Genomic DNA, 26,112 nt, shown 5'->3' with positions numbered 1-26,112 from the left:
CAAAAGTATGTTTAACAACGACAGTGAAATGAGCTTCGGCCAAAACATCCCAACGCTGATGTATCGCCAGCGAATTACTCATCAGGGATCACACGGCAGCAGCGTCGCCCCCTGTTGCGAACACTTGGCAGGACCATCCTGAAAAAGAGCCTTGAGACTCAGTGAGGCTTTGCTGGGTAAACAAGGCGCGTGGCTTCACTGGGTCTTGGTGGAAATATACCACTGTGCTTTGGGTTTTTTGCTGTGATGCAATGGGCCTTGGTTATTGTTAAACACTTTTACTTGCCAATCTTGTGTATCATTGCTAAGTGTAGGCGTTTGTATCACAGTAACAGTGTGAACCATCCGACGCTGCCAATGAGTAAGGTTTGTCATGTAAACAGAACATGCCAATTAGTTACTAGTTCAGCGCACCGGTGTGTCAAAGAGTAAACCCACAACGTTTGCAATTCGAGTACCGTGACGTTTCTCTGGTAATTCTAACAACCAGCCGACTGAACCAATCTACTGATTATTATTTATTGATGTGGCCCAGCGGTGGCGTGTTCAATTTCCTGGAGGCCTCCCTGGTTAATACTGCAGAAGAAGTGGTTGTTAGCGATCTCCTTATGTCATTCGGAAACAGTAGGCAATTATTGATTACCGGTGTCACGGTCCAAATTTGAACAATGTACCTGCGGAACTACTAAATTGGGATTCAACATAGCAACATCGCCCCCCCCTCCCCCCACTGTATGACTACAGCATACTGTGGGAACCGCAGACTGGGAACGGCAGCGCCTTGCTTAGTGATGGCTCGCCTTGTGGCCTTGGTACGAAGGCTTTAGATGTAGCGGCACTCATTGTGTGGCATCGCTCAGGAAATGCTCTTAAACTCGCACTCAGGGCCAACTGCGGCCACGCTTGGTGCTGTGGTTCCGCAACTGTGAAAAAACGTATCCTTTGTATGATTTTAATTTGCGCTATTATTTTCTAAAGTATTATTTAGTTTTTTTCGAGTTTATGTATCATTCCGTTTATGTGTGAGTGAGATTAGGTGCGAGCGAGTCCTAAGTGCGAGTGAGCGAGTCTCCCAGGGAAACTTCCTCTCGTGTGTTTGGGCCGGACGCCTGTCGTGACTCCCCGGGTTCCTGCGGTCAGAATCGAGCGTCTGTAAGAACGGTGCTAATGATGCGGTTTGACACGAGGTGCCGGTAGCTCCCGCGTCGCCCCCTGTGTCCCCCGCGTGGGTGGCAGGGTGGGGGAGGGGGTGTTGCTCCTCGGGGGGGGACCGTGCAGACGGCGCGGGCTCCCACCGTAGCGACTGTGCGTCACGCACGCTCACAGCTGCCGTTTGCGCTTTGTTCCCTTTCCTGCAGATGCTTTGAATTTCCACCGGCGACAGCACAGGTGGGAGGAGCGGAGGCTCAGCGGTTAGCGTGCTGCGCTGTGACCTCGGTGACGCGAGTTCGGTTCCCGGCCACGGGCAGCATCGGTGGCGAGTGATGCCGCTGGGTGAGCGAGATCCCTGACCTCTGGGTGAGCGAGATCGCTCTACTCTGGGTGAGCGAGATCGCTCTACTCTGGGTGAGCGAGATCCCTGACCTCTGGGTGAGCGAGATCCCTCACCTCTGGGTGAGCGAGATCGCTCTACTCTGGGTGAGTGAGATCGCTCACCTCTGGGTGAGTGAGATTGCTCAACTCTGGGTGAGCGAGATCCTTCACCTCTGGGTGAGCGAGATCCTTCACCTCTGGGTGAGTGAGATCGCTCACCTCTGGGTGAGCGAGATCGCTCTACTCTGGGTGAGCGAGATCGCTCTACTCTGGGTGAGCGAGATCCCTGACCTCTGGGTGAGCGAGATCCCTCACCTCTGGGTGAGCGAGATCGCTCTACTCTGGGTGAGCGAGATCGCTCACCTCTGGGTGAGCGAGATCGCTCACCTCTGGGTGAGCGAGATCGCTCACCTCTGGGTGAGTGAGATCGCTCACCTCTGGGTGAGTGAGATCGCTCACCTCTGGGTGAGTGAGATCGCTCACCTCTGGGTGAGTGAGATCGCTCACCTCCGGGTGAGTGAGATCGCTCACCTGGGTGAGCGAGATCCCTCACCTCTGGGTGAGTGAGATCGCTCACCTCTGGGTGAGTGAGATCGCTCACCTCTGGGTGAGTGAGATCACTCACCTCCGGGTGAGTTATCTCGCTCACCTCTGGGTGAGCGAGATCCCTCACCTCTGGGTGAGTGAGATCGCTCACCTCTGGGTGAGTGAGATCGCTCACCTCTGGGTGAGTGAGATCCCTCACCTCTGGGTGAGTGAGATCACTCACCTCTGGGTGAGTGAGATCGCTCCCCTCTGGGTGAGTGAGATCGCTCACCTCTGGGTGAGTGAGATCCCTCACCTCTGGGTGAGTGAGATCACTCACCTCTGGGTGAGTGAGATCCCTCACCTCTGGGTGAGTGAGATCACTCACCTCTGGGTGAGTGAGATCGCTCACCTCTGGGTGAGCGAGATCGCTCACCTCTGGGTGAGTGAGATCGCTCACCTCTGGGTGAGTGAGATCGCTCACCTCTGGGTGAGTGAGATCACTCACCTCTGGGTGAGTGAGATCGCTCACCTCTGGGTGAGCGAGATCGCTCACCTCTGGGTGAGCGAGATCCCTCACCTCTGGGTGAGTGAGATCACTCACCTCTGGGTGAGTGAGATCACTCACCCAGAGGTGAGTGAGATCACTCACCTCTGGGTGAGTGAGATCCCTCACCTCTGGGTGAGCGAGATCCCTCACCTCTGGGTGAGTGAGATTGCTCGCTGCTGGGTGAGTGAGATTGCTCAACTCTGGGTGAGCGAGGGTGAGCGATGTCGGTGAGCGGCGAGCATTGTTGAGCTGCCTCCCTTAGCAACCCGCTTTGATCACATCTGTGCTGATCCGACAACTACACCGCACGCAACTCAACTGGGATCACACACAGCAGCAGCATCGATCATCGCCCCCCTACTGGCCGATTTATGCCCCATGTTCAACAAAATAAACTTGTAAACCTGACCAGCATGGGGAAGTATGGTCAAGCAAGCAACATGGTTGACACGTCCTGACGGAAGCAGTGGTTTGACCAAGGACTATGATTCAACTCTGTGATGAAGCCACCGTTCACTTCAATCCGAGTGGCCCGTAAAGCTCGAGCGGGTTTTGGGCGACACTCGTCCCCACTGACGGCCTGGAGCCAGCGGTGACGGGGACAATGCTGAACACTGGTCCTTGCCATAGGAATGTGAAGTCTCCACCTCCTTGCTCAGACCTGCCAGCATTCCTCTTGAAACCACTTGGGGATGTAGACTGGGTGAGCAATGAGGCGTCTATTTAAAATTGGACACCGCTCTCTCGCTTAACGGGCCCGACCGCGTGTGTGAGAATAGAATGTTTTGTTTGTATGCGTTGTGTGTACCGGGTTCACAAGACCCCTGCAGCCACTGGATGCCGCTGCATTCACAACTGAGAAAAGAAAACAATGCAAGGCGACTCGGCGTGAGAGCGAGCAGTTCGCAATAACTGAGTGACTTGCGGTGTCATTTTTTTGAAATTGGTAAATTCGGGCCGTTACGGCAGCACACAATAATATCCTATTTGTTAAGAATAACCTCACAGAATCTTTAACGTCCACCGTGTAGTGAGCGACGTGTCTCCCACTGTTCATGCCGCAGTACTAACCCGGTGCGACCTGCCGGATCCGAACCGCGAACCTCTGCAACAAGCGGCGAGCACGTTGCCGCTGGCCGGGCGGCGTTGCGGCCCTGTGCCCGCGCTGGGCCGTGCTTGCGTGCCCGCAGTGGCCTCGTGCCCGCAGTGGCCTCGTGCCCACCGCCACGCGTACTTTGCAGAGCGAGCTCGGAGCGGGCGCGGACAGCGAGTGTCATGGTACCGCGGAGCGGGGCCCGGGGGGTGTTCCCCGGTGGATCGCGGCTTCCCTCCCCCCCGCCTCGAGCGTGCCCCAGAACGCTGTCGCCATGACACCCGTCTACCGGCTCGCTCCCTGAGCTCCCCCCACCAGGGTCGTCGGCGGCGGTCGAACGGCGGTGCCGGGGGACGACGCCCACGTCATTGCGCCCTGGCCCCATGGCGCCCGGGTTGGCCAGAGCTGGGCGGAGATACCTCCGCTCCGGAGCCAGGTTCTTCCGCTTGGGGAGGTCTCGGCCCAGCTACCGACGATGACTGTCACAGAAAATGACCCTTGGTTAACAATGCCGAGAATGTCAAGGAAATGATTTACGCCTCATAATTTACTGTACAGCCGTGCGGTATGGCACGAGATGTTCTGGGTGGAGATAATTGAAGCGCTGGATATTCGCTCAAACAATGAGGCGTTGTTGTGACCAACCGAAGCGGCGAGCGCGCAAAATACGTCCTCGCTCGCACGCGGAGCGCGGCGGCGGCGAGGACTCCCGTGCTTTTGTCACTCAGGAACAACTCTGGAGGCTCCAAGGCTCGTTGTCGTGAGTGTCCCGAGACATCGCGTTGCCCGGCGCTCGCTGCCCGTGCCGGGGAACCGCGGAACCGCGGAAGAATAGGGGCCGACGTACGGCCAAACGCACGGCGAGCGTCTGTCGAGTGTTTGTGTGGAGTACGAAGGAGGTGAGGAAATCTCACGTGGGATACTCCAAGAGAGTGGTGAAAAAAACATGCTGGGAGTGGCCGCACACCTGGTGTGTAAATCACGGCCGAGTTTGCCCATCGGCGGTGACGGTAACCAAGTTTGTCGACGTTCGCTACGCGGTGCGCTTGCCCCTCCTTGCAGAGGTTCGCGGTTCAAATCAAGTGGGCCGCCCCGGTGATAATACCAGGCTTATTGATTGTGAATTAAATAAAATGCTACGTTGCTGTGTGCTTCACAGGAGATGTATAAGATCACGTGGCATCATTCTAAAGAAAGGAGGTCACTGTGTGCCGGCATCACAATCCAAATCTGGCAATAAAAAAAATATTTCGTAAATTACTCAATTGGTAAAGTCCACTGGGCTATGAAGCTCTTTACCAGAAGCGACCTGGCCACGAATGATAGCTCAACAAAGTGCCTTAAGTATATATGTATTGCAGCCAAACACTCTAAACGCATGTTTCTAAATGTGGAGAGTAAAAACAGAAATCCACGTGACCACAGGGAGAACATCCGGCCACACGCTCAGCTCAAGCGTAATAACATCTCTCCACCGTGGTACTGTGAAACGACTGCAGACTGCGTCTTTGAAACACGGCAGCAGTGCATTCCTTCGTGATGATCGCTCTGCGCTATCGAAACGATGGGACGGATACCAAGTGCACTCAATTATTATGACTTCATTATAAACGGAGCGCAGCAGCAGCAGCATCATCATTCCATTTAGCTGGGACGTCGTACCTACGACATTTTCATTTCGCCTGCGCGTGTGTGTATGCGCTTGGGTAAGCCGCAGAGATACGTGGAGGGTGGAATCGCGTCCGCTGGGCTGTGCGTGGCTCATCGCGGCGTCCGCAGGGAACTCCGGGCCGCACCGAGCCACGTGGCCGTGCGCGTGGACCACACGGCACAGATTGGGGCCGCGGTGCCAATCCTGCTGCTGCTGTTGTCAGCTCCCACCTCGCTGCTGCGCCCGATAGAATTCAGAGTAGAGCAGCAGTCCAGGTGATTGATGTCCTCACACTCACTGATTCACTCGAGAGCCACCTTATCACTTGTTTATTGCTCCTGCAATGGTCACGGTTCCCGTTGGATTCTTCCACCCATGCTGAGGACTCGGTCTACCAGACAAGGACTCTCATCCACGCTGACCACCACACTGCATGTCACAACAACACCCACTCACCTACTCACTAACTTACTCTCCCACTCTCCCACTCACTCACCCACTCACTTGCGAGCTCTCCCACACATTTACTCACCCACTCACTCACGACACTGCAGGTCACGTCAGCTGCTCTTACTGCTTCTTCCATCCCACTGCTCCACTGTGGAATTCCTTCCCATCTTTTCTCCCCCAAGCTCATATATATATATATAATTATAATAATAACCTTGCTCAATTTAAGCAACGCTTTAACTTTAATCCATTACACTTTTGATGGTGCTGTTTGTTACTGGCTGCTGGACGTTTTGGGCTCTTTGGGCCTGTGCTCGGTAACCGTTTGACAAATGAACCCCTCGTGCCTACAAACGCCCTGTAGCCGACACCGCACGGCAGATGAGGCTGTGCGGTGGCCAGCATATAGCAGGGCGGCATTGGATGCTTGAGTGGATCTGTGCGCAGCTCTGGGTGTCGCTTTCTCCCCCGCGGCCACGTGAAGCCAAACCTCTCATTCACTGCATTGGTCAAACATCCACAGTGCAGCAGGGCCCTCCTGAACAAAAAGAAACCTGTCTTGAGACTCCACGAGGCCCGCCCCGAATAAATGCAGGCCACCGCTGCTCTGGTTGTTGTCATTCCCAGTGGGGGTTAGCCAGATCGCGCTGCACTCGGGGGCAGGGGGGGGGGTCCGGATTGCAGTCGCTTCCTGGCGGCCTGCTGAGCGTCGCGGAGTCCTCGGGGCGAGCTGCGCGACCGCGTGCGGGCACCTACCGGCGTTGCGTTGTCCTGGCCGCAGCGACATTCCTGGGCCTCGCAGAGGCAGAGTGAGGAGGAATGGGAATCTTTATTTATCTTGGGAAAAATCCGATGAGCTATGAAGCTCTTTTTCACAGATGTCCAGTAGGGGCGGGCCAGAAAGTCACGATAACAAACGCTACACAAACATAAACCCGGACTCAACGGTCAGGAGGTTTGTCATGGGCAGCTCCCCAGCTGCAGCAGCTGCAGCAGCTGCAGCAGCTGCAGCAGCTGTCTCGCTCGCCCCCCTCTCTCACCCCCCTCGCTCGCTCAATCGGTCCGTCGTGAGGAGTGCCGGAGCAGCCGCCTCCGTCCCACGGCGGAGACGGGCGGCGTGGGCGCTTGCCAGGCCGCCGGCTACCCACGCTCGGCCTGTGATCCCGGCACAGATGCCTAGCTCATCGGTGACACCCGACGTAGCGTCGTTTTGCGGATCCAGCATCGTCTCTTATGTGGCCAAGGCCAGTGAAGTGTACGTGATAACCACTTGAAATTGAGTGGGTTTATGGAGTAACTCTCGTGAGCCGGATAAAACAAATCTGAAGGTTTGCTACCTCGGCTGGTACCGCTGCGTATGCCCTGCGATCGTGTCGGGCAGCCCAGGGAGAAGAGAGAGAATTGTTCGACGTCGCAATTGGCGGTGTTGGTGAGGCCAGGAGATCGGGAATGCTGAGAATGCCCCCTGTGTGTGTGCTGCTCCTGTTGTGCAGAGTGAGAGTGAGTGAGTGGAGCTTGTTGGTGTCTGTCCAGTTTCCCTCTGGACAGACAACCGCTGTTGGCCACACATCCCAATGCTGAAAAATTACCTGGAAATGACTCAATTGGGATCACACGCAGTAGGAGCAGCAGCAGCATCGCCCCCTCCTGTGAAAACCTGGCAGGATCCTCTTCACAAAGAGTCTTGAGACTCGGTGATACATTCCTGGGTAAACAACCACAACAATAATAATAAGAGCACCTCACTTAGTCTCGGGGTGTTTGGAACGTTTTAGGGGGTTGAGTGACCATGAATGAAACCCAAGGGTCCACACACACAAAATGTAAACATCGTCATGCAAGCCGTCGGATCCTACTTGCTGTACTGCCTGGTACTAGGTGAGTTGCGTGATCCACGGAGGCAAGGGGGAGATGAAGGAATGTAGAGACAGGTGGCGGTGGAGAGACGGGGGAGGAGGAGGAGCAGGAGAGTAGGAGGAGACTCTTGAGGGCATGGCGCCAGGGAGAAGGCGGGGAGAGCGGGCGAGGAGCGAGAGTGGAGTTGGCACTCGGGAAGAGAAGGGTCGCTGGAGAGTGGGAGGGAGAGGAGGAGGAGGACACTGAAGGAGAGGGAAACGTGGAGGGAGAAGCCTGGAGAGAAGCAGGGGAGGAGGCGAGGTGCGTGGAGAGGTGGGGGGGAAGTAGGGAGGGTTCATAGACCCGACACAAACACCGACACCGACACAACAGCGGTGTGGAGTGAGACAGAGAGGAGACACGGGGGCGGGAGAAGGGAAACAGACGCCAGGGACATGGAGGCAAGAGGAGGAGGGGGCTGTGTGAGCTCACGCGATGCAGCAAGGATCTGAGCCCCGCGACACTGAACTCGCCCAGGGCGCCAACCTGTCCACGTGGCGGAGTGGCTGACGAGCGCAGCCGGGTGGGCACCAGCCAGGCTGTGCAGTCGCCGCGGGGTAGGGGGGAGCACAGCTGCGTGTAGTGCACTTGAGGCGAGCGTAGGTGAGTGTAGCCGGGTTGAGTGAGTGTGGTGAGGATGAGTATCGTGCTCAAGCCGCGGTCCCAGTCCACGAGCAGCCTGCGAGGATACGAGCTCTTCTGGTGAGTGACGTGGTGAGCGACGGGGTGAGCGGGTGAGCGACGGGGTGAATGGGTCAGCGAGTGAGGGCATGAGCGAATTTGGGGATGAATGAGGGTGATGAAAGGTGAGGGGATGATGCGCGTGCCTGGGGTCGGACTTGTGCACTCGTGTTCACTTTAGTAGCCGGCTCTCGTGTGGATGTCGCGTGTGGATGGTGTGTGGATGTCGTGTGTGGATGTCGCGTGTGAATGTTGTGTGGATGTCGCGTGTGGATGTTGTGTGGATGTGTGGATGTCGCGTGTGGATGTTGTGTGGATGTCGTATGTGGATGTCGAGCTATTCTCGCTGCTGAAGGCGTCATGTGATCGGCGTGTCTCTGCGTGTGTGTGTGTTGTGATCAGCCACGTGAATGCGTCGCGAGTTCTATTGAAATCTTTGGGGTGGCTATTCATAGCCTCTCATTTCGGAAGCTGTCATGCCCTAAACTTGACGTGGGCCCTTGTGGCTGACAATAGGGGCTACAGTGCCTATGTGTGCGTGTGTGTGGGGCTCGCCTTGTTTTGGGTGCACGTTGCGTGTGAAGGTCACGATTCTGGCTTCTGTTTGTACACAAAAGTCGGTTGCACAACTCGCTGTGTGCAGGTGCACGCACGCGCCGCCTATTTACTCAACCGTTGCTACAGGGCTCACGGTAAATCGGAGCCAAATAAAAGTCCCCGGCAATGCAAGTTCACGAATATGGGGAGGAGATTCGTGCCGCGGGGAGAGATGCGCGACCGACGCCAGACCAGCAGCAGAGCGTGCCGGTAAACGGTGGATGGGATAGGGGGGAAACGAGGCGGTGATGATCTGATGATTGATAAAAAAACACATCAATGACCTTTTCCCCTATGAAAGCCACACCGAGTCTCAAGTTTTCGAAAGGGTCCTGCCAAGTTTTGTCAGTAGTTGGGGGCGTGATGTCACCGCTCTGTGGCGATTCTAATTGAGTAATTTGCAGGTCACATTTCAGCATTGGAATGTTTCGGCCGATACCGGTTATATTGTGTGCGGTTTTTTTAGTTATGGGAGTAATCTGAAGAAGCCGGACAAAAACCCATCCAGAACGTTGGGAAAAAATACAAACTTCGTTCGTTCACACAAGACTTACTGTCGAGCCTTCCAACTGACTGTTGAAGGCTGGCACGGCACGTGTGGGGGCGGAGGTTGGCCAGCACCACGCCCGGTCGTCTTTGTCTCCCCTTAGTCGACCTCGGGGGGGAAGCCCAGGACCGGTACAGGAAACTGTCATTGGTGTTGTCCGTGAGCGGGAATCGAACTCGGGTCACCGGGTTTGTAGCGCGGTGCACTAACCGTTAACACTACCGCTCCCCGCACAAATACTCGCACACAATCACACTGCGGAACGGGGCGGGGGGTGGCGGAGAACATACAAACTCCACGCAGAAAGGTTCCCGAGTCGGGAATCGAACCCAAGCTAGTCCTGCTGCGAGGCGCGAGTGTTACCACCATGGTGCCGCCCGATGACTCGACGTCGTGTCGAGGTTGGGGTCACGTTTGGGTTGAGGGTCGGCTGGTTTAGTTGTGTGCCGGCTCGTCATGAGGCCCCATGGCTCACGTGGGCAGATTTGTATGCACCGCGATCTTTGCGAGTCGTGGACTGAAGCGCACGCGGGGCCCGACGCGCGTATCGCACCACGAGCGAGCGAACGTCCCACACAGCCGCGGCGAGGGGTCGCGCAGAGCGCCGTAAGTACCTGAGGAAAAACCGTGAGCCCTGGCACCTGTCGCGTGCCTTGCCGACCTCGAGAGGCGCTCGCTAACATCTCCCCGGCGGCCACGCCGCGTGCGTGCCGCCCGTGAGAGGTGCGGCAAGCCCCCGGCGCGTGCCACTAACGCAGCTCCGTTTGTCCGTGGGCAACGGCGCCACGACGGTCCGAGCGCTGCTCTCTGCCTCTTTAGCTGCGGTGGCGGCTGAGGTGTGTTTTCGTGCCGCGCCGTTACATGCAATGAGCGACTTGGACCCCGTTTCAACACGCGTGCAAGGGCACCCCCGGTGGCGGCTGTCCCTGTGTGGCACAAGGTGACTCGGCACCTGGCCTGCAAGCGGGCATTATGACGCTGGCACACACTGGCCTGCTTTGGCTGACGTGAGAAGAGAGGAGAGAGGTGCGGAGGAGAGTAGATTGAGAATAGATGCGGGAGAGTGCAGAATGGCCGTATTCTTGTGGTTAATACAGGGCGGCCTGCCGGATTTGAACCACAAACTTCTGCGGCCGTCGACTTGGCTCGACTCGGCGTGCCGGCGCCAAAGAGAGCGAGGGAGATGTTAACTACCTCGTCTGGTATACAGGAGGTCGTGGGTTCGATCCAAACCCCGACGCCTGTGACGCCTATATATTTGGAGTTTGCGTGTCTCTCTGCCCGTTGGCGTTTGGGTTTTTTCTCCAGGTCCTCCGGTTTTTCCCCTCCACATTTAGAAACATAATTTCAAAGTATTTGGCTGTTATCAATGTCCATGTGATAAGACACTTCGTTGAGCTATCATTTCTGGCCAGGTATAGCTTCTGAAAAAGAGCTAAATAGCTCAGTGGGCCTTACCTGCTAAAATAAAAAAAAATGTTTATAGGGAGGAGGGAGGCCTTCATCCAGCAGTGGATGGACCACGGTTCGCGATGTCGACTTCTCAAACCGCTGCTTGGGGTTAGTAAATTGTGACGCTGCGGGGGGGGGGGGGGCTGCTCGTCAGTTCCTATTGGGAGGCGTGCGCTCCTGCTGCGTTCTGCGCCGCGTTGTCGCAGGTGAGGACCGGCAGCCCTCGCCAGTGGCTGCGCTGCGACCCCCCCCACCTTCCTCGCCCCCCTGACACGTTCCCAAGAGGGAAATGTATCTGGTCCCCTTGTGGGAGGGGAGCGCTAACCAGGAGCCGTCCACTCCCCCCCTTCATACCTGTGTTTACCTCGGCAGTGATTGGTCATTTAGTCAATGTAAACAGTCACTTAAGGAAACGACTAATCATGTTAGAGCATCTACATAGGGGCAGCTCCGTGTTGTCATCATCGAGAGAGAGATGGGAGAGTGTGTATGCAGTGTTGGAGTAGGGTGATAGGAGAGGGGAGAGATGGCAGAGTGGTATGGATGAAGAGGGAGAGATGGGAGAGTGTGTGGTTTTTTTCTCCGCCCCGTGCCCCCGGCCCAGCAGTGCTGAGATAGGCTGCTCTCGACGTGGCAGCGTCGCCCCCCCCTTCTCCCCGAGCCAACGCCAGGGACTCGCTCGCGCGCCTCTCAGACGCAACAGTGCGGCGCTCGTTAACGGAGGAGTTCTCCACAGCCCGTGTCGGGACTCGCGGCCCCCACCCCCGTGTAGCAACAGAGTCCGGCATTTGAGGTGAATTGCTCCGGTCGCAGGCAAGTCCCGGTGTCCTCCCGTCACCCTGGAGCGGTGACAGCCGATGCGTAGCGCCGTTTCGTCGTTCGCTTCGAACCGCCGGCTAGTTGAGGACTTACTCGGCCCATCGTCCCTTCAGGGTGGATAAAATATCTACCGCTTCGTGGGGAAGTCCGTAGTGGTTGTGCTGTGGAGAGACTCGCCCCCACCATAGGATGTGGAATATTTCTGTCACCGGCCCAGGGTTGTGAACAGGAAAGGAGCACCAATGCGTCGTTACTCATTTGAGCAGCAGGAAATCACTGACTTTTGACTGCGATTTCATTAATTTAGCCAGGCGTTGCTAAGAGTAGCTATAATAATTGTGCCCTTGCGAACAATGACAATAATGTTCATCATCGTCTTCTCCAACCATGATTACTCCACTGCCGAATGAGTGCATCTCCAAGCCATCACCACCTCTTCCGATCCTGCAAAGTAATAATCCCTTTTGACTGAGTGGCCAAGTGGCTGAGCGGGTGAGAGGCCGAGTGAGCGAGTGAGCAAGTGACTGGGTGGCCAAGTGGTGTAGAATTCTCACAGACCATCGGGTCTATGCGTATAATGAGAATCATCCAATACGTAAACGTGTCGCCTGGAGGTTGCTGTTGGTTTCACTCAAAGGCCAAGAGTCAAGAGATTCGATTCCTATCGTCAGCAGCGTGCCGTGGAGCGTGGCTTTAGACAGCGGTTGAGCGACGCAACGTCAGCAGCAAGTCACCACCGCACGTAGAGAGAGCCTCTTTAACCTGGCTTCCTCCTCGAAGAGTTGTGGCCTCTGTGTCGGCTACGCAAGCTAGTGGTGGTGGTGGTGTTGTGTGTGTGAACCACACACGGTAGTGGTGGTGGTATGGTCACGTGCCCGTGTTGCCACACGGGGGCCGCTGTCGTCAGCTAGAGCTCGCGTTGCCGTGCGTCCTGGTGACGCCTGCATCTCCGCACCTGACACCGAACACCGCGGCTCTCGGTAGGAATTTGCGCAAGCAGTGATAGCGCCGCCTCTTTGTTTCGGGTGCCACCAGAAGCCGATGCCCCCCCCCCACCGGGAACCGTCGTCTCGACGACGAGAGAGGCGCCGTTTAGCGGTGGCCTCCTGGGCGACGCGACGTGGGAATTGCGAGGCCACGCGGAACGAGAAGCGTCGCTGCCTGCGAAGCGGACGACCTGGCTCCAATCTCGGGTGGATCCTCATCGCCCTGTCTGGGGTCGAAATTGGCGGATCACTTTGTGGGGAAGTCATTCGTGGTTTCCGAGACTCCCCCACCCCCCACCACCACACTCCACTAAAAAATGTGGAATTTAAATATTTATTTGGCAGGATTTGCATCTCAAGGTCCCGGCCTCCCTGGTTATTACCGCAAGCGCTTTACCCGTGATGACGGAGTGTCGTCTGCACCGCCGTGGACGTCGTTCGAAAACGAGTCGGCCATTGTGTGCCGGTGTCACGGCCCACATATGCCGAATTTCAAAAGTTGCCCTTCAAATGACTGCGTTTGGAGTAAGGAGCAGCAACAATGTCCCCCGACCGACAGACGAATGGCCGCTGGCAGGCCGCTGCTGTGTTCACTTTGTGCCGCACAGGGACAGCTGCTAACAGCAGGTCCCTATGGCGACAAAACGACAAACTCCAGCGGGGCGTCGGGATGATTACAGTGCGATGTATGGCGAGTTGAAGTTATCTGGCATTTAAGCGCCCAATAAATTCCAATCCTTATTCCCAATACGGATGGAGTAGGTTTAACACACGTGCTTCTGGCGTGTTATGGCTTTGAGGGTACACTCTGGGTGGCAAATCATCCCAAAGCAGAACCTCGTCGGGGCCTTGCCTCGCTCAGACGAGCGTTTGCTCTCGACGGCCTGGCGCGGGCTCCCTGCACGTGTCGCCGTGCTCGGCGGCAGAAGGGAAACGATGGGGACATTCTGAGCGAGACGTGACCACGGCGAGGGCACGAACCCAGCACCTGGGTCTGAGCAGCCGATGTTGTGACAATTCGCAGTGGGGTTTTGAATCGGGCCGCATAATCCGCTCGCCACGTTTCTGTCATAAGGACCCGTATGTCGGGTGGTGGAGTGTCTTATAGCAGACGTTTGGCCAGGCCATTCCATGGCCTAACCCCAAAATCAACTGTGAATCGGTGTTTTACATTGCCTGTCTAGCCGTGGTAATCCTGAGTGAGCAGTGATTAGTATGTCTGTGGCATGAGCGTGTGTGTGGCATGTGCATTGCGTGTGCGCGGCGTGTGTGCCTGCACGCGACACGCGACGCCTTTTTCCATAATGCTCAAGAATTTCCTGCCCAGGGCGTGAGATGTGTGGGAGAGATAAAGCGATCTTCCTATGGGATAAGTTGCTATACTCCGCCGCGGTGTGCGTTTAATTGCTAGTTTTGTCGGCAGGATAAGCATTGCTATTTTCAAGATGCAGCCTTTTCCATAAAAGGAGAGATGTGGTCCCCACGGTTTTGACTTTCTTCCTCCTAAGGCGCCCCGGTGGCCTCACAACGGGCAGTGCCTGGGTTCGATTCCCGACCCGGGCGCCTCTGTGTGTGGAGGCTGTACGTTCTCCCCCCTGTTCTGTGTGGGTTTTCCCTGGGTTCTCCGGTTTCCTCCCATAGCTAAGCGCACATGCGCACAATGTATAACGAGTATTGACTGAAAAATGTACCTGCATATCGCTCAATTTTTGGATTTTACACACACACAGCAGCAGCAACATCAGTCTCCTGCTGCGGAAACTTTACAGGTCTCTCCTGAAAAAGAGTCTTGAGACTCCCAGAGGCTCTCCTGGGCAAACGAGCGCGGTGATAATATCGGCGCACTCCGTACCCTCGTTCGACACCCTCCACGCAATCGCACGCGTACGCAGGCCCCGACACGTACACACCCGTGCACGCTCGTCCTTGCGCGGCTCCCTCGCCATGCTCAAACGCTTTAATCGGCACGGAATTATTTAACTACGCGGTGGTATTAAATTATGGGACGGTGTGAATAGATTTATGATTAAGTGCTGCTACTTGACCACCCCACCCAACAGGTCTGGAGACGGAGCACAGCGACATGAGTCGTCGTGTCGATGACATCACACACTGTATGAAGCCCCCCCCCCTCTTGGAGGGCTGGGGGGGGCGCTCCGACTTAGAACTCTGCCACTAACAGTGGGGCCTCATCGCTCACCCGCTCTCCGCTCACCTGTGACTCGCGGCTCCTATTGTCCGAGTGCAAAACTGTCGGGGTGATGGATGACCCAGCACTCGCCGATTCACTTCAGTCACTGGCTTACGGGTCGACAGTCGCCTGCCTATCACTCTTCTACCGCTACTACGACCGTGGTTAGCGTTCCTGTGAACTTCACTCGGCGATTCCTCCACCTGTGTTGAGGACGCTGTTCTACCAGGCACTGCCTGTGTCGTCTCGTCCGAGGCACTGTGTTTAACCACCACCACACTGAAGGTCACAAAAGCACACTCACTCACCCACTCAACCAGGCACTAATCCACCCACTCACATATTCACTTACCCACTCATTCACCCACTCACTAACACACACACCCACTCCCTCAGCCACTCAACAACAACAACCGCCATTTGCCAATAATTGGCGGTGACGTCACCATGGCCCTTGTGCCAGGCCACGTGCACTTTGAGGCCACGTGAAGTGTTGAAGGCTTGCTGTCAGGAAGTCACAGGACAGACCCAGGTATCATGTGTTGACTGATCGAGCAGACTGGTAGATGCACCACCTGTGCTCCCCATTGTGCCAACTTGCTTTGTTTTAGCCAGCCGGCGCTCCGCTCATTTTTGTGAGCGTCATTCCTCCGCACTATGTTGTTGCTTGAGGCCGACTGCCTCCAACTGCCCAGTAGCATCCTTCATGAACCTCCTCCACAGAGGCCGATCTCGACACTGCCGGTACCAATCATCGGCAAGTCACATCAGTCCATCTCTTCTCCAGCCCTTGCCGCTCCAGTTTTGCCGATGTGCCTCCCGGAACTTCTTAAACCCTCTTCATATTCTCTGCGAATGAGAGCGGTGATCCAGAAGTTGTGATGATTATTATTATGCTTATCAATGTTGCTTCTGAGCATAATCCCAGTTGAGTAATTTGCAGGTTATTTTTCAGCGATTTGGCCAATACCAGGTACATTGTTTATGTTTTCATCTTTTGGAGGAAACTGGAGAACCCGGAGGAAACCCATGTGGAACGGGGGGAGATCGTACAACATGCACGCAGAAAGGTGCCCGAGTCGGGAATCGAACCTAAGTCCTTCTTGCTGTGAGGCACGAGTGTTACCACTGCAGTGGCATGGCACTTGTAAGTGATGGTGAGTGAATCCTGTTGTCGGAGATTACCTGTGGCAGTCGGCTGTGTGGTGAGGAGCAGGGGGCAGAGTGCTGTGGACATCTCTCGCTCACTGCACCCTCGATTCCTCCCAGGGAGTATTGAGACCCTATTCACAGGCAGTATTGACACTCAAAGGGTTCATGTTCGAAAGATTTCTGAACAGTATGTGGGCCAGGCCTGACTCCAGCTCCTCTCGGACAGGGCGGGGGGAGGGAGTGGGGCGGTAGTGATTCACACCGCTAAGGAGGAGAGGGAACCTGGGGTCGTCCCAAAGGGACATTTGAGGTGCAGGGCACACCAAGTACCTCCCTAGTGCCGGCCCGGATGAAGAATATCGAAAGATGATGGCGGCGGTGGTCATGATGATGAGACTGTAAGAGCAGATATTGACGGTCAGATGTTGACTGCAGCAGCTGAATCCAGGGGCGGTGGCATGAGTGGCTTAGGCCGTGGTGACCTACTGACCTTTCCGTATTGCAAATCAGCTTTGCCCTGTGGACCGTTTGAGGCGAGGGTTCCTCGGCGTCCCTTTTGAAGGGCAGAATGGTGCCCGGGGAGCGTGGTAGAGCGTGCCTGTGCTCGTGCTGCCGAGTCGGAGGGGATGCCGTGGGGGGAGTGGCGGTGCGGTGCCATGGGGGGAGTGGTGGTGCGGTGCCGTGGGGGGGAGTGGTGGTGCTGTACCGTGGGGGGGGAGTGGTGGTGCTGTACCGTGGGGGGGGAGTGGTGGTGCTGTACCGTGGGGGGAGTGGTGGTGCGGTGCCATCGGGGGAGTGGCGATGCGGTGCTGTGCCTGCTGATGGTCATGTGCTCTGTCCAGGAATCCACAGGGCCATGCACTGCTCTGCGATGGTTGGCCCAGTTCCCATTGGAGGGGTCTCCTGCACCCGGTAGCAGTTGCGTGCACATGAGGAATGAGATGTTGTAAGTTGTATTCAAATGAATTTGAATAATATCATTGCACTTTTCGGATTAGGTTTTATTTTCGCACAGGTGAAGCCAAGTGGACAATAAATGCTCATTGTCAATAGGGACCTGGTTACACCACAGCAACCTGGTTACTACAGCAACCAAAACGTGAACAACAAACAGTACACAAACAACGGCACAGTACTCATCACAATCCTCAGCTGTGTTTTGATGGAGCCGGCCGCCTTTATGTCAGGGGAAGCGATGAGCGACTTGAGTCTCATCTCAACACGTTGGAAGGGCACCCCCACTGGCAGCTATCCCTTTGTGCCACGAGGTGACTCGGCACCTGGCCTGCAAGCGGGCATCAGTCTTGCAGTAGAGGCAGGGCGGGGGGCGATGATTGTCGTGTTCCCAAATAAAATACTTTCTAAGTAATATTTAGAATTTCGAAAGTTTGGACCATGACCCTGACAATCGATAGCAAACTCATCTCGATTGATGTCAGGGGATGTTTAACGTCCACTGCGTATGGTTATACACCTGCAGTAATTGCCAGGGGGGGCTGCCAGGTTTGAACTGTAAACGTCTGCAACAAGCAGCACACAAAGCTACTTTTGGGCCATATCGCTCCCCGCGTGGGCTTACAATGTCCAAGTGTCAACACGGACAAGGTTCGTGACCCTATTTTGCTGTGCTGCCATCTGTGTGGCCATCTTGCATTGACGGCCGGTCGGTTAGTTTCACACTTTTGCGCGATCCACCAACCCCAGCACCACCAGGCCCAGCTGCACCGCATCCCGTCAACCTGGCCTCACCAGTGTTATCTCGGCCTCGCTGTGCGCTGCGTTGCACCGCTAGTCGAGTAGATAACCTTGCGTTAAATAAACCCTCGGAGCCAGGATGAACGTCCGACTCCAATCGTCATTTATTGATTTTAACAAAGTAAAACTGGTGAGAAAACACACATACAGAATCTGTTATAACCCGGAAACACCAACACAATGAACACCACAGCATCAGAACATTGTCTTAGATAACAATAGATCCTGGATGGACCAGGCCCCTACATTACCACTGAACAACTACACAAGAGCACAAGCCGATGCGTTGCATAAAGGCACATCGTGTATTCATCACACTGCACCCCAAATGTACAGCATTACACATAACACTAAACTGTGGATGAGATACTTCGTCATCTTTGCTCTCACGATCGCAACATAGCCACCTGGGCACAAGTCTGACTCGACCTACTAAATCACAAGTAACATCCACAATAAGGAAAGTTGCAGGCTTCGTTGCTAACTAGGCCTCGTATTTACCACAACAACTTAACGGCACCATAAAGGCATTTACATCACTATAACGGTCATTCCAACATTACAACAGCATTGCCAATATTATAAGAATATAAACAAACTTACAGACAATGCTTCTCAAAGTCCCACGATGGACAACTGCGTCTGGCTTCACTGAGACGCGATGTGTGCCGCCATCTTGACTTATCTGTGTAATGGCCGACGCCCGCGTGGTTCAGTGGAAATCTAAAATCGTAACTTTCTGGTCACGTGACCAAAATTAGCATCAAAAACAGGAAATTTCTGTGTACATACGCCCCCCCCCCCCCCCCCCCCCCATCTGCCGTGAGGCAAAACTCCTGCCGTGAGGCAGAACAAGTGTCATCCCCGGGCCACCGCAAGGCTTGATCCAGCCTGACATGAGGGAAGTGAAACTGCTCTTTCCATGCCCCTGTTGTCCGCTTTTCCAATCACTCCACAGAAAATCCCGTCATCCGCACACCGATTATCCACGCTTATCCGAGTAGTATAACACGGGGAACCCGGACTTGATGACACTTTTTTCGCGTGATTTGCACTTGTGTGCCGGACGGGTCACTGGGAAGTGTTCTCCTGCCTGCAGCATGTTGATGACTCTGTTATCCGCGCCTCTCTCCGCCTGCGATGAGTTGGCCCCAGAGTGGCGTAAAGTCGCCCTGTTGTCTGCGTTCATCTGCGGACTGTCGTGTGGAAAACGGGCGTAATCTCCGTCGGTAAACGCGGATAATTGAATCTGCTGGAGTGATCCACCGCCTCGCTCGGCCGTGGGCGATCGCTACCCCAGGGGTAGGGGGTGCGGCGGGGAGGGGGGTTTGTAAACATTGGCTGTGGTGCAACGGCGGTGCGCGCGCCGCTGCCCCGCTGCCGCCGCCGCCACTGAATGCCCCCCTGTGCCGCCCGGCCAGCCCCCATCACTGGTCTCCGGCGCAAATGAATGTGACCGGTGCGCGCGCGTGCCAGCCAAGGGCGAGCAAGCACACGCGTGTACGTGTTCGCGTACGCGTGTACGTGCTAGCGTACGCGTGTACGTGCTAGCGTACGCGTGTACGTGCTAGCGTACGCGCGCGTGTACGTGTGCGTGGCTCACAGAGGGCCTCTGTGGTGCTGTGAAGTGAGCTTTGTACGCGGTGCTGTCCGTGACGTCGCTGGAGACCTCTGCCACTTGGCAGCGCTTACCGCTCATTCCGCAGTTTCCAAGCAGCCAGTTCCGAGGGAGCGGACGCTCTCAAACCAGACCTTGGGTTTTTTTGTACACAATAGCTGAAACGGCCAGCAACAAACAACACTATTGTTGTAATAGAGAATGGTATACAAGAGCTTGGGGGGAAAGAGACGAGGAGGGAACTCCAAAGTGGGAGCAGTGTGAGGAAGAAGCATAGAGAGGGAAGGGTTGTGACCTGCAGTGTGTTGAGTGGGTGAGTGGGTGAGTGAATGAGTGGGTGGTTGAGTGGGTGGGTGAGTGAGTGAGTGGGTAAGTGAATGAGTGGGTGGGTGAGTGGGTGGGTGAGTGAATGAGTGAGTGAGTGGGTGGGTGAGTGAATGAGTGGGTGAGTGAGTGGGTGGGTGAGTGAATGAGTGGGTGGGTGAGTAAGTGAGTGGGTGGGTGAGTGAATGAGTGAGTGGGTGAGTGAGTGAGTGGATGGGTGGGTCATTGCATCAGTGAGTAATTGAGATGAGACGTATCAGTTGGTATCTTGTAGACAATGAGAAGTTCACGGGAACAGTGGGCGCCACAGTGGCGAGATGTTAACTACCTCACATGGTATACAGGAGATCGTGGGTTCGATCCCAACCCTGACTCCTGTATATTTGGAGTTTACATGTTCTCCCCGTGGTTCCGTGGATTTTTCTTCGGTTCCTATGGTTTACCCTCAATATTACTGGTAGGAACAACCCGGTTCCACCAGCCCACAGGGGATTATTGTGTCCGTCCATCGTGCATTCAAAAATGGGAGGGGTGGGGCTGGGTGGAGAGGGGAGGGTGGGGAGGGGCTCGGTGGGGAGGGTGGGGACGGGCTGGGTAGAGAGAGGAGGGGAGTGTGGGGAGGGACTGGGTGGGGGGGCTGGGTGGGGGGTGGGAGGGGCTGGGTGGGGGTGGGAGGAGCTGGGTGGGGGGTGGGAGGGGTGGAGCTGGGTGGGGAGGGGCTGGTCACCCCGTGGTGCCCTTATAAAACTCAACGTTTAACCTACTCACGCCGGCTTGTGCCCGCCCTCACAGTCGGGGATATTTGCGGAATACACCACGCCGCCGTTGACCCTGGCCGTTGATCTACGTCCCTTTGGCCACGCCCCGGCGTATGTCCCGGGACATTTTCTTCATTGGTACCGGGGCTCCCGTGCCTCTGCTCCCCACCCGGCAGAGCCCAGCTGATGAGCGGCAAGGCAGTTGACAGCCTCTTTCTCATCGTGTGAGAGGTGCTTGACGTGCGCCCTAACCCCCTGGACCTGCCCTCGACTCTAGGAAACGAGAGTTATTATCTCTTGGTTACAGTTTATCATACGTAGCGAGTGCGATAGAGCCGTGCATATATAAGGGACGACATGCAATTCAGAACTTTAGCCATCTCATTTAATTGCATCTCGCGTGTGCCGTAACGGAACACCATTCGGCCATTGTGCCTAAATAAGAACATTTGCGATCGGCGAGTGTTACCACCCATGAGATAGATGGAAAACGTGGCCCCTGACCGAGAACATGGGTGCACAGATGAGACTTGCGCGGAGGCATGCGGAGGGACGCGTGCCCGTGGAGTTTTGCCAAGAGACGAGCCGAGTAAGCGAGCGAGCGAGCGAGCGCGTGGTGCATCACGGAATAATGCAAACTAGAAATGTCATTGACGTCGCTCGAGGGCCCGCCCGTGAGACTGGTGATGGAGTGGCAGCCAAAGTGACGGAATCCTCATCTCCCCGCAGCGCCGCCACTGCATCACGGTGCTGTGGTGAACATGCAGCGATGAGTTCAAGGTTCAACTCCTAGCCTCCTTCGCTCCATCACCAGCTCCACGGGAGGGGGGGGCGGGGGGTTGATGGGGGGTGCAGGGGGTGGTGTCACGAGCGAGCAGCTGCAGGGCTGCACCCGAGGAGTTCCATTCCTGTTCACGACCAACTGCGGTGCCGAACATTTGAGCTGGTCCTGGGCCTCCCCTAGGTCGACTCAGCATTAAATGAGTACCTGGCGTGGTGCATAAACATCACCACTGGGGAGACAGAAGTGGCTGTGCGCGGTGTTGGCCACTCACCATAACAACACTTGCCCCAACAGTCTGCCAGAAGGGGCGATCTTTGGCTTTGTGTGCACAAGCGCCCTTTGAGCCCGTGTATCCTGCATTGTGAGCGTGTGGCCATTCTGGTCTGTTTGTGTGTGTGATTGTGTTTGTGTACGCACGCAGCGGGCTGCACGTGTGGCTGTGTGCAGCCTCGCGTGCGTGTGTGCGTGTGTGTGCGTGCGTGTGTGTGTGTGCGTGTGTTTGTATCTGCAAGGGCTGTTGTACCCCCTGCGTAGTGGTGACGTGTCTGGGTAACCCGACCCAAGTCAGCACGCCGCTGGCGTGCTGACTTTAGCTCCGCACTGGCCGTCGAGGGGCCTCGCTGTTCAGTGAGCAGCACCTTAGCGAGCCTGCAATGGCGAGCATTCTCCGCCGCCTTTGTCTTTCCAGATAATAGAAATTGAGTACATTTGATGGTGCCGCTATTTTTCGTATAGTGCCGGGCTATCATAGCGGAGGAAGCTGCTACGATTCACAGTCTGCAGTAGATTCACGGTCGGGGGGCAGTGTTACTGTGTGCCATCCCAAGTGAGTCATTTGCAGTGTTTATGTTTGGATGATTTGGACCGTTATGCCTACCTACTCGTGCGAACGACATGAGGGCATCTGTAACATCCACTGTGAATCAGATGGAGAGTATTTTGATGGTTACCGCATCCGCGGTATTATTGTTAACCGCGGTGGCCTACTGGATTCGAACCGCGAAACCTCTGCAGCAAGCGGCGAACGTGCCTCCACCCCCCCTCACCCCGCGTCATCGCTCCAATCACGCTCACAAACCTTGTACTGGGCTTCCACTGCTCTCGGATGGGGGGGGGGGGCAATTGTGTGTGTTTGTGTATGTTGAACTTCTTTCGCACCCTACATAGCCAACCGTGCTAATCGTTGTGTGGGTGGACCACAGCACTGATTCACACCGCTGAGGAGGAACTTGGCTGGTGCCAAAGCGAAAGTTCGGTGGTGTAGAACCCACCCAGCCACAGCAGCAGCAGCAGCAGCTTCCTGGCGCGGGTCCAGCCTGGCACTCGTTTTAGGCTGAGTCGACCTCACGGAGTGCCGAGCCCGGCTCACGAGAGGGATCACCGCCGGCGTTGTGCGCCGACGGGAATCAAACCCTTCCCGCCGTTTGAACCGTAACCGAGGGCGCCAACTCCCGTGCAGTGGCAATCGTGTGTGTGGTGTGTGTGTAGTGTGGTGTGTGTGTGTAGTGTGTGTGTCGTGTGGTGTGTGTGTGTAGTGAGGGTGCGATGTGTGTGTGCGGTGTGTGTGTGGTGTAGTGTGTGTGCGGTGTTTGTGTGCGGTGTGCGGTGTGTGTGTGGTGTGTGTGTGTTGTGTGTGTGCGGTGCGTGTGCGGAGTGTTGTGTGTGTGTAGTGTGTGTGCAGTGTGTCTGTAGTGTGTGTGCGGTGTGTGTGTAGTGTGTGTGTGTGCACATGTACAGTACGCACACACGCTCGCTGCACACGGTTTAATCAATGACTTGATGATAAATGGGAGCCGCTTTTTTCTTTCTAACGAGTGGAAAAAGCAGCGGTGTCTGGGTGCGTGACCCCCCTCCACCCACCCCGGTGCGGGGCGCCGAGCGGTGGAATTCCGCACGGGGTCCCCCGGGGTTCGAGTGGCGTTACTCGGGCCGCGCTTGCAGCCGGCGCCGGCGGCGACGGTGTTTGAGAGTTTGTGTAATTGTGTAATTAATGCTCCTCCGACGGCCGTCTCGCAGATCAATGTTGATCTTGCGCTCTCACGCCCGCTTGCGCTCTTCATTTCTCACCGCCGCTCTCGCTCTCTCTCACGTCTGTTTGTCTTGCTGCGGTATTTCCCTCCTCCCGGGGCCGTCGGGGGCCGCTCGGCGTTGGTTGTTTTCACATCGGGGATAATAAATATGCGTGGCGCCTGCGACGGGAGGCGGAGGGGGGGGTCCCGCATCTCACTGGCTGGGTTGGGGGGGAACGTGCCTCGTCTCTCCGGGCTGCACGCTCACTCCGTGACCTCTGCGTGTGACGGACGGACGTCTCGTCCACAGGATCCCTCGCGCTCACCCTTTCCGTTCGCTTGACCTCCACAAAGGTTAAGGGTTATTAGATTGAGTCAATCCGTTACCCCTGGCACGCTTGCTAGGTTGCCTCCTCGCGTGGTTGATATGTTTGAACTTCTTTCGCACCGGACGTAGCCCACAGTGCTTATTGGAGGTGCAGGTGTAGAACAACAAAAGTAAAAGTGCCGCATGATTTTGACCGTGGCCACGCGTTGCTTCGCCCTCCCCGACGTTTGAATCCGGTTCGGTGAATGAGGGCAGCCTTGGGGATCGGTGCCGATCTTCCGAACACAGCGCTCCGTCCCACGTTCTCGCCCGAGGGCCCCCGTCTGCCGAAGACGCTTCGATCGAGGTGGCCGCGATGGAACGCGGTGTGCGCAAGCGGTGCGGTACCTTGCCAAGCCGAGCGTGGGGGTTTACTTCGACACACGACAGAGACATCGGCGTCATGTCAAGAGTTTCCCTGTGGACCGAGATGCCGGTAGCTGGGACACGAGTGCGCTCGTGCGCGGCGGTGACTCCGACTCCGAGCGGGAAGCGCGGGCGCAGACGAGCAGCGACGTGCGTTCCGAATATCACCCCACACACACCGATCAACCCACGCACTAATCTCAGCGCCGCCAATCGATTAAGAAGTGCTGATCGTTCCGCTCGGAACTCGAGGGAAAGTTGCGCAAAGTTGAGCAATGCACCGAAAATCAGCCAAAAATACTATTTCACCGTTCCAAAAAACGGAAATACGTTATTTTGAGAGGGCGTCACCTGACCTGGAGAGCGAGCAAAACTGTCGGATGGTGCTCGGAGTCGGTGCAGGCCGAATACACCCAGAGAGAGGGGCTCAGCGCTCGCTCCCGGAGGTTGTGAGTTCACATCTGGTTGGGGGTTGACTCGGCCCATAATCCCTTGGGGGTCATAAAAGCGACGCTTTTCCACAGAACATCAGTCTGTTGAGTATTTTAGGTCCCATCTTAGAACAGATCTGTGTTCGCTCGCGTACTCTCCGTCTGCGTGAGCTTTGTGCCTTTAACATTATTTTTATTTTCTTCAGTTTTACTTTTTAGGATTGGGTTATTTGATGCAAAGTGCTGTGAGGCCTTGTGTAAACGGCACTGCCTAAAATCAAGCTTTAGTTCGAGTAACACTTTGTGAGCAGTCAACAATGGTTGTCCCATAGATGAACTCGACTCCCCATAGCAATGTGGAATGTTCAGGGCCTCGAACGGTAGATGAGCACCAATGCCTCAATACTCGTCGGACGGAGAGGCACTCTTTATTTTTTTAATACGCCCATTCACGGATGACTCGATGGCAATGTTTTTCGAACCGTTGCTCCGCTGTGCACGTAGGGAGAGCTTTGTTTTTGCTCGTTCCGCTTTGAAGTCGAAAGGCGCAAGAGCCGCGGGGCATGTGAGACGTCGCCAGCGCCGCCGCCAGCCACTCGGACTCAGAGAAAATAACTTGTCTCTCGGTGACGCTCGCGTGACCACAGTGGGGAATGTGTGAACAACAGTTATTCTCTCTGGGTACAAACAAATAAACAAAAACGGCATCATGATGGGGATTGTTGGGTTGTTGTAATGGTGCATCTGTTGTTCGTGTGATGTCGTGGTTGTTATTGTCATGCAACGTGCACTGTTGTTGTTGTTGTGATGATGATGCAGCAGCATGTCTCGTGTTCCCCGCTTCAGTTTCGACGTGGAGAATGGCGTGTCGGGAGGCCGCAGCCCTCTGGACGCGCAGGCGAGCCCAGGCTCGGGCCTGGTGCTGCACTCGGCGATGCCGCACGGCGCGCGGCGCGAGAGCTTCCTCTACCGCTCCGACAGCGACTACGAGCTCTCGCCCAAGTCGGTGTCGCGCAACTCCTCCATCGCCAGCGACGTGTGAGTGGCGCGCACGCTCGCACGTGTGTGTACGCGTGTTAGCCGGATGATTCTTCTCGCTGTCTGCGCACATCCACCACCGTGGCACAAGGGGTGACCGGGCCTCTCGCTGCGAGCAGACCAGTGGCGCTGTTCTTGCCCTGATGGCGTTTGACGCAGTTTCAAACGACACGTCGCGTATCTAATTGCTAATAATAATAATCATTTACATTTCTAAAGCGCCTTTCGCCCAGAGAGAACAAGGTGCTGTACAAAACACAACACACGCAAGCTAACACCAATACAAATGATTCAAGAAATAGAAAATGCCCTTTAAAATATGTTGTGTCTTGAGGCGCGATTTCAATAAAATGAGAGAGTCATCGAAGCACATGTTCTGGGGGCCACGCGAGGTGAGGCCAGGTCGTCACCCCCTCGTCAAACACATAGGCCTGGTCACCCATCGTCGTACCAAGAGGCCAGGTCACCCCTCTTGCAGAGACGTGACCTCGGCACACACTGCGGGCCAGATTCAAAAGAGCAAAGTGCTCTTGCTGGAA

General features: G+C 55.8%; 1 protein-coding gene across 2 annotated transcripts in view; it reads left to right on the top strand.

Annotated features, from left to right (window-relative positions):
- LOC133350807 (cAMP-specific 3',5'-cyclic phosphodiesterase 4D-like) overlaps positions 1-25,581 on the top strand; it is a 51,384-nt gene extending 25,803 nt beyond the window's left edge. Inside the window, exons 1-2 of one of the 2 annotated variants that reach the window (XM_061565566.1) lie at positions 8,075-8,400; positions 25,382-25,581. In XM_061565566.1, coding sequence (XP_061421550.1) covers positions 8,336-8,400; positions 25,382-25,577 — 261 coding nt within the window. In that variant the 5' untranslated portion in view covers positions 8,075-8,335 and the 3' untranslated portion in view covers positions 25,578-25,581. Of the gene's footprint in view, positions 1-8,074; positions 8,401-25,381 lie in introns of those variants that run through there. The other variant, XM_061565559.1, reaches the window with a different exon arrangement.
- The last annotated feature ends 531 nt before the right edge of the window (positions 25,582-26,112 follow it).

This window comes from Lethenteron reissneri, chromosome 4 (assembly GCF_015708825.2).
Source record: "Lethenteron reissneri isolate LAM-NWPU_2019-01 chromosome 4, ASM1570882v1, whole genome shotgun sequence".
In the NCBI taxonomy this organism is placed as follows: Eukaryota; Metazoa; Chordata; class Hyperoartia; order Petromyzontiformes; family Petromyzontidae; genus Lethenteron; species Lethenteron reissneri.
Note: the sequence above shows the minus strand (reverse complement) of the source record. Positions and strands in the feature narration are given on the sequence as shown.